General features: G+C 40.2%; 1 protein-coding gene across 1 annotated transcript in view; it reads right to left on the reverse strand.

The window, feature by feature from the left end:
- The window catches only part of dhrs11a (dehydrogenase/reductase (SDR family) member 11a), a 122,135-nt gene that overhangs the window by 11,652 nt on the left and 97,518 nt on the right, over positions 1–12,965 (reverse strand). Inside the window, exons 3-4 of the mRNA XM_034177522.1 lie at positions 7,753–7,847; positions 287–416 (exon numbers count right to left, since the gene is read on the reverse strand). Of these exons, the coding sequence (XP_034033413.1) occupies positions 287–416; positions 7,753–7,847 (225 nt within the window). The remainder of the gene's footprint in view (positions 1–286; positions 417–7,752; positions 7,848–12,965) is intronic.

The raw sequence follows: 12,965 nt of genomic DNA on the forward strand, positions 1-12,965 counted from the left end.
GCCCGACAACCGGCCCTGAACTGGGACAAATACTGGCCTCTCTCTCCTAGCCTGTGATTGGTTGGTGGCCGAGACGCCGATGTCAGCCTCAGTTTGGTGTTGTGAGAGTTCTGCTCTCCCATTGGTCATTTAGGAGTGGGAAATCTCACTCCAAGATGGAGGCCAGTATCCGGCCCAATTCACAGCAGGACCGGCTGTCAGGGCTAGAGGCAAACGTCACATCGCTTCAGCTGTATCGCATGATGCTGAAGGACACTTTCTGCTAACGGGGAGGGGTCTGACTTACCGTGGCTTTGATGTGGGTGTTTGCTTCAAGAAGCTCTTGACGGAGTCCTTCAGTCAGTGCAGTCACAGCATATTTAGTGGCACAGTAGAAGTGAAGACCTGTGTTTGGTGACACTCTGTGCCCACACAAACTAAAAAAAAAAAAAAAAAGTTAATGCATGAGACAGATATATGAGCCACATTTTGGAGCACTTTAGATGCATTTCCACAGCTAAATGAGTACTGTACTAAGGTCCTGCTACTCGGTGTAACAGAGCTACTGTGCACATTTACACTTGCGGTGCCAAAGCATTAAATACTTTTCCCCAGAGAACGTGTTAGTTTCAGGGCATCACCCTTCATTTTCTTCATTCAATAAGAGAGTTGTTTATAATTATGAACAGAAAAACACATTAAATCCAAAATGTTGCAGACAGACTAAAGCTCTGTGAACTGCAGCATCCCAGAGCTGTTCTGATTCGCCCGTCACTCTTGAACATGGCAAACATCTGCATAGACACATCCAACTGGGAACTACAAGGTGTCGACGTCCTACAAGGTCAGATCGGGTCTGGGAGCAGGTGCTGATGTCACATCCACACTACAGAGCTGACTGGTGTCCTGGATGGCAACCACCCTAAACCATCTCCAACATCACTCCAGACATGTAACCCCTCTCATCACAAACTTAAACTCAATTATTTTATTTATTTTTGTTTATTATTGTTTATTTTGTTTTTTGTCTTTGTCAGAAGACGTTTTATGCCAGGTGCACTTTCTGATGCAACATTTGTTCTACATGGAAAACTGTGCTCACAGTTCCTGGTGTTCCCAAGTGGTTTCACAGCCAAGTACAATTCAGCAAACTACTGTGCTTCACTTCGAACATCTGATGGGATCCAGTGCACTCAAAGCAGCATGGCTACAAAACCTATAATTATTTGACTTAATTTAAAAAACAAACAAAAAAACTCAACCAACCAACCAAAAACCCCCAAAACAAAACAAAATGCATCTTGTTCATTCTAATATACTGCCTTCTTAGATTTAGGTAGAAATTAAACTTCTGGGTGTCCAAAAAAAATCAGGGTGTCCAAACATTTAAGCGCCGACCAGCGTCATGCACAGCCAACCCATTTGGGGAAGTGGAGTCTGGGGAGCCTCTCCTTGGAAAATGTTTGAAGAAATAGACCCTAAATGATGCATTCTAATGCACAGACATGTAGGTTAGGTGAACTGGAAACTTTATAATTGTCCAGGTCTTCCTTGTAAAAGAGATCTTGATCTCAAATGGACTAACTTGGTTAAAGAAGGGTAAAAAATAAATAAATAACTCTGGAGACCAAAAATACTGCATTTTGACCTTAGAAATCTAATTAGATTTTGCTTCTTTACAGTAATATATTTTCTTTTCTGCCTGACATTATTGTTAATGTAACCTAAAGCCTCTCTTGCATTGTTTAAATGTTATCTTTTTTTTCTTTTCAGGTAATGACTTCTTTTCTTTGGTGATGGTTTCCAACTTTCCATGAACCTGTACCTGTCCTGTGCCTGACTGACCTCACTGCACATGCTAGTTTAAACCCCCTGCAGCTGGCACATTGCTTCTTTCTGCACCCCTAAACTGTGCACCTATGTAGATTCTGAAATAGTTTCTATTATCTCTCTCTTTTATAAGAAATTAGCTCTTTAGAATGCTGAGACGGTGGTATACTGAATGGTATACATGTTTATATACACATGTAAACGGTGCCATTGTTGGGTCAGTGGCTGAAGTTTCATCTCTTGAACACCAGATGGCAGACCCGCCCTGAGTACATGTACCATTTTAAAATTTCCAAAATGCCACAATAAATAAATAAAACCACTTAATTTACTAATACGTGGAGTCAGTCTGGGTCAGGGGTCTGTAACCTTTACTGTCAAGAGAGCCAGAAAAAAATTCTTCCAGAACCACTAGTTTGGATGATATGAAAAATGTGGTGGTGGACCCGTAATGATCCTCACATTTATTTTGACTTCTGTTTACTGCAGAATGTATAAAACCAACACATTTCATGTTTTCTGAAGTCAGCTTTATTTTATTTGTTAATATACAGTGAGGAAAATAATTATTTGAACACCCTGCAATTTTGCAAGTTCTCCCACTTAGAAATCATGGAGGTGTCTGAAATTTTCATCTTCGGTGCATGTCAACTGTAAGAGACATAATCTAAAAAAAACAAAACAAACAACAAAAAAAAATCCGGAAATCACAATGTATGATTTTTTAATAATTTATTTGTATGTTACTGCTGCAAATAAGTATTTGAACACCTGTGAAAATCAATGTTAATATTTGGTACAGTAGCCTTTGTTTGCAATTAAAGAGATCAAACGTTTCCTGTAGTTTTTCACCATGTTTTCACACACTGCAGCAGGGATTTTGGTCCACTCCTCCATACAGATCTTCTCCAAATCTTTGAGGTTTGGAGTTTCAGCTCCCTCCAAAGATTTTCTATTGAGTTCAGGTCTGGAGACTGGCCAGGCCACTCCAGGACCTTGAAATGCTTCTTACGGAGCCCCTCCTTAGTTGCCCTGGCTGTGTGTTTGGGGTCATTGTCATGCTGGAAGACCCAGCCATGACCCATCTTCAATGCTCTTACTGACGGAATGAGGTTGTTTGGCAAAATCTCACAATACATGACCCCATCTATCCTCCCTTCAATATGGTGCAGTCGCCTTGTCCCCTTTGCAGAAGAGCACCCCCAAAGTATGATGTTTCCACCCCCATGCTCCATGGTTGGGATGGTTTTCTTGGGGTTGTTCTCATCCTCTAAACATGGTAAGTGGAGCTGATTCAAAGCTCTATTCTAGTCTCATCTGACCACATGACCTTCTCCCATGCCTCCTCTGGATCATCCAGATGGTCACTGGTGAACTTTAAACGGGCCTTGACATGTGCTTGCTTGAGCAGGTGGACCTTGCTGCCCTGCAGGATTTTAAACCATGACAGCATCATGTGTTACTAATGTAATCTTTGTGACTGTGGTCCCAGCTCCCTTGAGGTCATTGACCAGGTCCTCCTGTGTAGTTCTGAGCTTTCTCAGAATCATCCTTACCCCACAAAGTCAGATCTTGCATGGAATCCCAGACTGAGGGAGACTGACAGTCATCTTGTGTTTCTTCCACTTTCTAATAAATAATCATAACAGTTGTTGTCTTCTACCAAGCTGCTTGCCTGTTGTCCTGTAGTCCATCCCAGCCTTGTGCAGGTCTACAGTTTTGTCCCTGGTGTCCTTAGACAGCTCTCTGGTCTTGGCTATGGTGGACAGGTTGGAGTGTGACTGATTGAGTTTGTGAACAGGTGTCTTTCATAGGGGTAACAAGTTCAAACAGGTGCAATTAATGCAGGTAAAGAGTGCAGAATAAGAGGGCTTCTTAAAGAAAAATTAACAGGTCTGTGTGAGCCAGAATTCTTGCTGATTGGCAGGTGCTCAAATACTTATTTGCAGCAGTAACATACAAATAAATTATTTAAAAAAAATCATACATTGTGATTTCCAGATTGTTTTTTTTTTTAGATTATGTCTCTCACAGTGGACATGCACCTAAGATGAAAATTTCTAAGTGGGAGAACTTATATTAACTTATATTTATTTTCCTCACTGTATATCCAGTCCTACACTTAAGGCCTACAGCATTTTCCAAGAAAAAAAAAGGTTAGGACAGGGCAGGTTATTTTAAATGTAAGAATTAATTAATCATTTTCCAACCAGTTTTCTTGAGAAATGTCAGGGGATGAAAACATGAATATTTCCAAGTCACTGAATATTAGACTTAATTTACATCAATCATTCAGAAATACAAGTACTTTAATTAAATTTAACTCTAACCTTTATTTAACCAGGTTAGTCCCACTGAGATCGAGATCTCATTTACAAGGAAGACCTGGAGACCTTTATGGTCAATTTGTGTCAGGTGGGCAGTTCTCAAAAACTAAATGTCTATGCTGGAAGGAGTTGAGTAAGGGAAGCCACCAAGACAACTCTGGAAGAATTTTTGGCTTCTGTGGGTGTGAGTACTGCAACATTAAAAAAAAAAAAAAAAATTATCTTCATTTTACATATAGTCCCAACTTTTTCTGATCTGTGATTGTTTTCTGTTGCATTTCTAAAATTACAGAACTGCTATAAAGAAAAGTGTTAACATTTTATGTTTTTTTTTTAATTTGTAGAACAAACGCAAACACCAAACTCTTACAAAGAAGGAAAAAATACCTGCGCATGTACAGTAAAACTTTGATATAAATTTAACAGAACAACGCAAACTGATTAGACTCCCCATATATATATTTTTTGCAAATAAATAAATAAATACATAAATAAATAAATAAATAAATAAATTATAATAAAATAAAATAATAAAATAAGAATAAAATAAGAGGTAACTCATTTTAAAATAAATAAAATATACAGCTGCAGCCTAATTACTAGAGCCTGACCGATATGGATTTTTTGAGGCCGATGCCAATAACGATATTTGGATGAACAAAATGCCGATAATCGATAAATCGGCTGATTTGCCAATGGCTGATAAATCAGCCGATATATATATATATATATATATATATATATATTTTAATGAATAAAATGTTCTTTTTCTTTATAACAGAGAAGAATTTTCAAGTTCAAAATTGCAAAAATGCAACTGGAGCAGTTAGGGGGCTATTCAAATGAGCCAACTAGTAAGATATCACTCCTGAAAACGATCTTTGCCATATCACGTGAGGTAAATCTGCCTTACGATTGGATTTTGGAAAACCATGTGACGGAGAACCAATTCCGATTGGACACTCACATTGCGCACATCATCACACATCTTTTATGAGTACCACGATTTACAATTAGTAAAGCTTGGTCCCAGCCTTCGTATACAACGGCATCGACGCCAGAGGGTTAATGGCGAATGGCAGTAATTCCCAGAACCCTTCCGGACGACCAGTGAATCTGAATGTTTTAACCTCTTAGCAGTAAACAAAAGTTTTTCATGCTAGAAATAAGGTCTACACAACGTGGGCTTAATAAAAAGCGTGACCGATGCAGTGAAGCACATTTGACACATTACTACATAAACTGAGTTAATCAAACTGACCTGAACTGAAACGGGAGAAATGTGGGGTGAATATAACTGCAAGGTTATTACAAACAACATCCTTATAAACTTACTTGTATGCTTTTGTTAGCCAATCAGTGCAGTGTGACGGCGAACTACGGGGGCTGGCAATGAACACATTTAAGCAGGGGTGTAAGCAGATCTCAGTTGAATGGAGTCAGAGCTCCATCTACTGGACAAACGGTGCAAGGACATTTTACATTGCCAACACAAACATTATTTCAGTAACTGTTCTGTTTATGAGAAATTATCGGCGTTCTATCGGCAAGATTTCGGCCGATAGTGAGTACTTTGAAAGGGGTTATATCGACCTATATATCAGCCAGCCAATATATCGGTCAGCCAATATATCGGTCTACTAATTACTTTGAAAAATAACATAAAAATCATCAGCTTGTATTTTTCTGACTCAAGTTTATTTTAGTGTGATGAAGTCATCCTGTTTGTTTCTCCTTCAGTCACATTTTGTGCTTGAACATAAAACATTAAGCTCAAGATCTAAAATAAATACCTTTGGAAAATAACAGTCTGTTAAAGTTGTCACCTGCTTAATGTGATTTCTGTTTCTGAACATCACTGCAGTTTCTACACATCAGGTTTTGTTTTTTAAACACGTGTGCATGATTTTTTTCCTCTTTTTTTGTTCATTCATATACTCTCATTTTTTAATTTTCTACGGCTCGCTGCCTAAACCCATGATTACCTTATCAATAAATTAAGCTTAATAGCATATTAAAAAATACTAAACTCGGCATGCAGGAAAGATTGGTATTATTTTTACTACAACGTGTACGAACTGCATATATTATTGGGCTCCAACATCAAAATAGCAGGTAGAGTCTATTAATACATACAGGGCTTGACAATAAGGCAATTTATGCACTGGCCCACAGGGCCAGTAGAATCTGAAAGTTACTGGCCCGGATGAAAATATCACTGGCCCATACTTTCACGCCTGTGCCGAACCGGGGGTAACTGATAAGAATTTTTTAAATCAACACTCAGACATTAGAATTGGGTTTCCTTAATGTAAAAACACTTGAAAACAAACACAAAATTCTTATACTACATGATAAAAACCTTAAAGTGAGTAAACTTTGAAAAAAATGTCGGTAGGTAACTGATAGGAATTTTTTCAACACTCAGACATTAATACAAAAATAAATTTATTTCTTGATCATTTACAAAATTAATATGTTAAATTTCATAAACCAAGTTCCCTTGCTAATGTTGTCACCGTGGGGTTTCCACAAGGGCATACTGATTAGACTTTTAAACTGGCGTATGAAATCATACCACATTGTCTACCAGGACATGGTATATTTATACTTACTTGTTAGCATATTCTGGCATGGCCCTACAAGTTCCACAGAAGACAACCTCACTCTCCTCATCACGCTCCAGCTATGGCCGTCTTTTCTTCCAGGAAGTTTGCCAAGTTTTCTGGTTTCTGCCCAGGGGCAGGAGGTTTCAAGAAATTCATAATATTCACTGCGCTCGATCTTGCTTAAGCGAAAATGACGCGTCGATGTTGAAGCGAAATTTGCGCCACATCAGAAGATGCGCCTACAGACGAAGTTTGTCTGCACTTCGCAATGTTCCCAACATTGCGAAGTGGTGCAACATGTCCTGTCTCTGGTAGCAGCCTGTGAGCAGGACGTATGTCTCTTTTGTCCTTTATTTCACAACTATGACAAGAGTTTTTGGAGGAGCAGCAGCCCCACAGCAGCGGGAGCGGAGTTTCTTTTTCTTTTTTTTTCTTTTACATGTGCGCGCATGAACGGGACAGTTGGTCCTCAAGTTGGGTCCTGCAGAGGCAGAAGGACCGCTGAAAGCAGCCATCATCCAGACGCAGCTCCTGCAGCAAATAATGATACTGCCTGAATTGGGAGCGTCTCATGACGTTTGTCAGCTTTCCACAACAACTCGCTCCGTGTGATCAAGGTCCGTCATGTTAACTTGACTGACAACCGGAGCCGGCGAGCTGAATGGAAGCTCCTCCTATTTGATGACGCACCGGGGCGAATTTTCGCAGCAAAAGCAGAGCGACACACCGGGTGAAGGAGGCGCGTCCGTTGCCACGCGACCCCCGCGAATTTGTAGCATCTGATCGCGCCCGGTGTGAACGCGGCATTAGACTAATAAATCTGCCAAAGCGATTTTAATTCTTACTGGCCCATACGGACCAGTGAAATATGAACTTCACTGGCCCGTGGTGGCCCGGAACATGTAAAAAAGGCCGCCGGGCCATCGGACCAGTGCTATTGTCGAGCCCAGACATACATTTGTTTTTCCATTAAATGTGACTATAGATGTGAAGGTTGTATAAAGTACCTGCTAATATTGATGATGTGGCCGTCATCCACATTCCTCTCCTTCATGGATTTGTACGCCTCACGGGTGCAGATAGCTAATGCCAAGACATTAACCTGCAAAGAGAGAAAAGAACTGGCAACAGCAACACATCACCATCCACCTACAGTGGGGTAAAAAGTATTTAGTCAGTCCCTGATTGTGCAAGTTCTCCTACTTAGAAAGATGAGAGAGGTCTGTAATTTTCAACATTGGTACACTTCAACTATGAGAGACAAAATGAGAGGAAAAAAAATCTAGAAAATCACATTGTAGGATTTTTAAAGAATTTAACTGTAAACCATGGTGGAAAATAAGTATTTGGTCACCCCCAAACAAGCAAGATTTCTGGCTCTCACAGACCTGTAACGTCTTCTTTAAGAAGCTCTTCTGTCCCCCACTTGTTACCTGTATTAATGGCATCTGTTGGAACTCATCTGTATAAAAGACACCTGTCCACAGCCTCAAACAGATTTCAAACTCAACCATGGCCAGACCAAAGAGCTGGCATAGGACACCGGGAAGACGAATGTAGACCTGCACCAGGCTGGGAAGAGTGAATCTACAACGGTCAAGCTTGAGATCTGCTGCTTTGCAGACTACTGCACTCTGCTGGTGGTTGGCTCTCACTGCAGTATTGTATCACTTCCTGTTCCAGAGCACAGCGATGTTTTACTGCATCTGTTAGCTGTTTAATCTGCGTAGTTAGACTGATCTAGATAACTAGATAACGATTTGTTTCACAGTGTAATCTTCACGTGCCTTAACTAAAGCACCCTCTCTGCTGAATCACTTCTAAATTATTTACACATTCTTCACTTTGTGTGTTTTTAGGAATCTGCTAGCTTAGAGCAGCTATTAGCCCTTAGCCGGTTTAGCATGGCGGCTTCTCCTGTCTCTCCTGCACTTTTCTGCTCTGGGTGTGAAATATTTAGTTATTCCGCGGCCTCCTTTAGCAGTAACGGTACTTGTAATAAGTGTAGCTTGTTCGTAGCTTTGGAGGCCAGGCTGGCCGAATTGGAGACTCGGCTCCGCACCTTGGAAAATCCTACAGCTAGCCAGGCCCTTGTAGTTGGTGTGGACCAAGGTAGCTTAGCCACCGTTAGCTGTCCGCCAGCAGATCCCGAGCAGCCAGGAAAGCAGGCCGGCTGGGTGACTGTGAGGAAGAAGCATAGTTCTAAACAGAAGCCTCCTGTACACCACCAACCCGTTCATATTTCTAACCGTTTTTCCCCACTCGGCAACACACCCGCCGAGGATCAAACTCTGGTTATTGGTGACTCTGTTTTGAGAAATGTGAACTTAGCGACACCAGCAACCATAGTCAAATGTCTTCCGGGGGCCAGAGCAGGCGACACTGAAGGAAATTTGAAACTGCTGGCCAAGGCTAAGCGTAAATTTGGTAAGATTGTAATTCACGTCGGCAGTAATGACACCCGGTTACGCCAATCGGAGGTCACTAAAATTAATATTGAATAGTGTGTAACTTTGCAAAAACAATGTCGGACTCTGTAGTTTTCTCTGGGCCCCTCCCCAATCGGACCGGGAGTGACATATTTAGCCGCATGTTCTCCTTGAATTGCTGTCTGTCTGAGTGGTGTCCAAAAAATGAGGTGGGCTTCATAGATAATTGCCAAAGCTTCTGGGGAAAACCTGGTCTTGTTAGGAGAGACGGCATCCATCCCACTTTGGATGGAGCAGCTCTCATTTCTAGAAATCTGGCCAATTTTATTAAACCCTCCAAATCGTGACTATCCAGGGTTGGGACCAGAAAGCAGAGTTGTAGTCTTACACACCTCTCTGCAGCTTCTCTCCCCCTGCCATCCCCCCAATACCCCATCCTCGTAGAGACGGTGCCTGCTCCCAGACCACCAATAACCAGCAAAAATCTATTTAAGCATAAAAATTGAAAAAGAAAAAATAATATAGCACTTTCAACTGCACCACAGACTAAAACAGTTAAATGTGATCTATTAAACATTAGGTCTCTCTCTTCTAAGTCCCTGTCAGTAAATTATATAATAATTGATCAACATATTGATTTATTGTGCCTTACAGGAACCTGGTTACAGCAGGATGAATATGTTAGTTTAAATGAGTCAACACCCCCGAGTCACACTAACTGTTAAAATGCTCAAAGCACGGGTCGAGGAGGAGGAGTAGCAGCAATCTTCCACTCCAACTTATTAATTAATCAAAAACCCAGACAGAGCTTTAATTCATTTGAAAGCTTGACTCTTAGTCTTGTCCATCCAAATTGAAAGTCTCAAAAACCAGTTTTATTTGTTATTATCTATCGTCCACCTGGTCGTTACTGTGAGTTTCTCTGTGATTTTTCAGACCTTTTGTCTGACTTAGTGCTTAGCTCAGATAAGATAATTATAGTGGGTGATTTTAACATCCACATAGATGCTGAGAATGACAGCCTCAACACTGCATTTAATCTATTATTAGACTCAGCTGGCTTCGCTCAAAATGTAAATGAGCCCACCCACCACCTTAGCCACACTTTAGATCTTGTTCTGAAATATGGCATAGAAATTGAAGACTTAACAGTATTCCCTGAAAACCCCCTTCTGCCTGATCATTTCTTAATAACATTTACATTTACTCTGATGGACTACCCAGCAGTGGGGAATAAGTTTCATTACAGTAGAAGTCTTTCTGAAAGCGCTGTAACTAGGTTTATAGATATGATTCCTTCTTTGTTATGTTCTTCAATGCCATATACCAACACAGTGCAGAGTAGCTACCTAAACTCTGTGAGTGAGATAGATTATCTCGTCAATAGCTTTACATCCTCATTGAGCACAACTTTGGATGCTGTAGCTCCTCTGAAAAAGAGAGCTTTAAATCAGAAGTGCCTGACTCCGTGGTTTAACCCACAAACTGGCAGCTTAAAGCAGATAACCCATAAGCTGGAGAGGAAATGGCGTCTCACTAATTTAGAAGATCTTCATTTAGCCTGGAAAAAGAGTCTGTTGCTCTATAAAAAAGCCCTCCATAAAGCTAGGACATCTTACTATTCATCACTAATTGAAGAAAATAAGAACAACCCCAGGTTTCTTTTCAGCACTGTAGCCAGGCTGACAAAGAGTCAGAGCTCTATTGAGCCGAGTATTCCTTTAACTTTAACTACAACCCCTGGCAAAAATTATGTAATCACCGGCCTTGGAGGATGTTCATTCAGTTGTTTAATTTTGTAGGAAAAAAGCAGATCACAGACATGACACAAAACTAAAGTCATTTCAAATGGCAACTTTCTGGCTTTAAGAAACACTAAGAAATCAGGAAAAAAAATTGTGGCAGTCAGTAATGGTTACTTTTTAGACCAAGCAGAGGGAAAAAAAAAATATGGAATCACTCAATTCTGAGGAAACAAATATGGAATCATGAAAAACAAAAGAACGCTCTAACACATCACTAGTATTATGTTGCACCACCTCTGGCTTTTATAACAGCTTGCAGTCTCTGAGGCATGGACTTAATGAGTGACAAACAGTACTCTTCATCAATCTGGCTCCAACTTTCTCTGACTGCTGTTGCCAGATAAGCTTTGCAGGTTGGAGCCTTGTCATGGACCATTTTCTTCAACTTCAACCAAAGATTTTCAATTGGATTAAGATCCGGACTATTTGCCGGCCATGACATTGACCCTATGTGTCTTTTTGCAAGGAATGTTTTCACAGTTTTTGCTCTATGGCAAAATGGATTATCATCTTGAAAAATGATTTCATCATCCCCAAACATCCTTTCAGTTGATGGGATAACAAAAGTGTCCAAAATATCAACGTCAACTTGTTCATTTATTGATGATGTAATGACAGCCATCTCCCCAGTGCCTTTACCTGACATGCAGCCCCATATCATCAATGACTGTGGAAATTTACATGTTCTCTTCAGACAGTCATCTTTGTAAATCTCACTGGAACGACACCAAACAAAAGTTCCAGCATCATCAACTTGCCCAATGCAGATTCAAGATTCATCACTGAATATGACTTTCATCCAGTCATGCACAGTCCACGATTGCTTTTCCTTACCCCATTGTAACCTTGTTTTTTTCTGTTTAGATGTTAATGATGGCTTTCGTTTAGCTTTTCTGTATGTAAATCCCATTTCCTTTAGGCGGTTTCTTACAGTTCGGTCACAGACGACTCCAGTTTCCTCCCATTCGTTCCTCATTTGTTTTGTTGTGCATTTTCGATTTTTGAGACATATTGCTTTAAGTTTTCTGTCTTGACGTTTTGATGTCTTCCTTGGTCTACCAGTATGTTTGCCTTTAACAAGCTTCCCATGTTTGTATTTAGTCCAGAGTTTAGACACAGCTGACTGTGAACAACCAACATCTTTTGCAACATTGCGTGATGATTTACCCTCTTAAGAGTTTGATAATCCTCTCCTTTGTTTCAATTGACATCTCTCATGTTGGAGCCATGATTCATGTCAGTCCACTTGGTGCAACAGCTCTACAAGGTGTGATCACTCATTTTTAGATGCAGACTAACGAGCAGATCTGATTTGATGCAGGTGTTAGTTTTGGGGATGAAAATTTACAGGGTGATTCCATAATTTATTCCTCAGAACTGAGTGAGTCCATATTTTTTTCCCTCTGCTTGGTCTAAAAAAGTAACGGTTACTGACTGCCACAATTTTTTTTTTCTTGATTTCTTATAGTGTTTCTTAAAGCCAGAAAGTTTTGAAATGACTTTAGTTTTGTGTCATGTCTGTGATCTGCTTTTTTCCTACAAAATTAAACAACTGAATGAACATCCTCCAAGGCCGGTGATTCCATAATTTTTGCCAGGGGTTGTAGTAATTACTTCATGACTTTCTTTGCAAATAAAATTTTAACTATTAGAGAAAAAAATATTCATAACCATCCCAAAGACATATCTTACATCGATTGTTCTGTCTGAGTTACTTCCATTAGTCACTTCCTACAAACCATCAACATGTCTATTAGACCCCATTCCTGCTAGGCTGCTCAAGGAAGCCCTACCGTTAAATAATGCTTCGATCTTAAATATGATCAATCTATCTTTATTAGTTGGCTATGTACCACAGGCTTTTAAGGTGGCAGTAACTAAACCATTAGGTAAAAAGCCATCACTTGACCCAGCTATCTTAGCTAATTATAGGCCAATCTCCAACCTTCCTTTTCTCTCAAACATTCTTGAAAGGGTAGTTGTAAA

Source organism: Thalassophryne amazonica, chromosome 9 (genome assembly GCF_902500255.1).
Source record: "Thalassophryne amazonica chromosome 9, fThaAma1.1, whole genome shotgun sequence".
NCBI lineage: Eukaryota > Metazoa > Chordata > Actinopteri > Batrachoidiformes > Batrachoididae > Thalassophryne > Thalassophryne amazonica.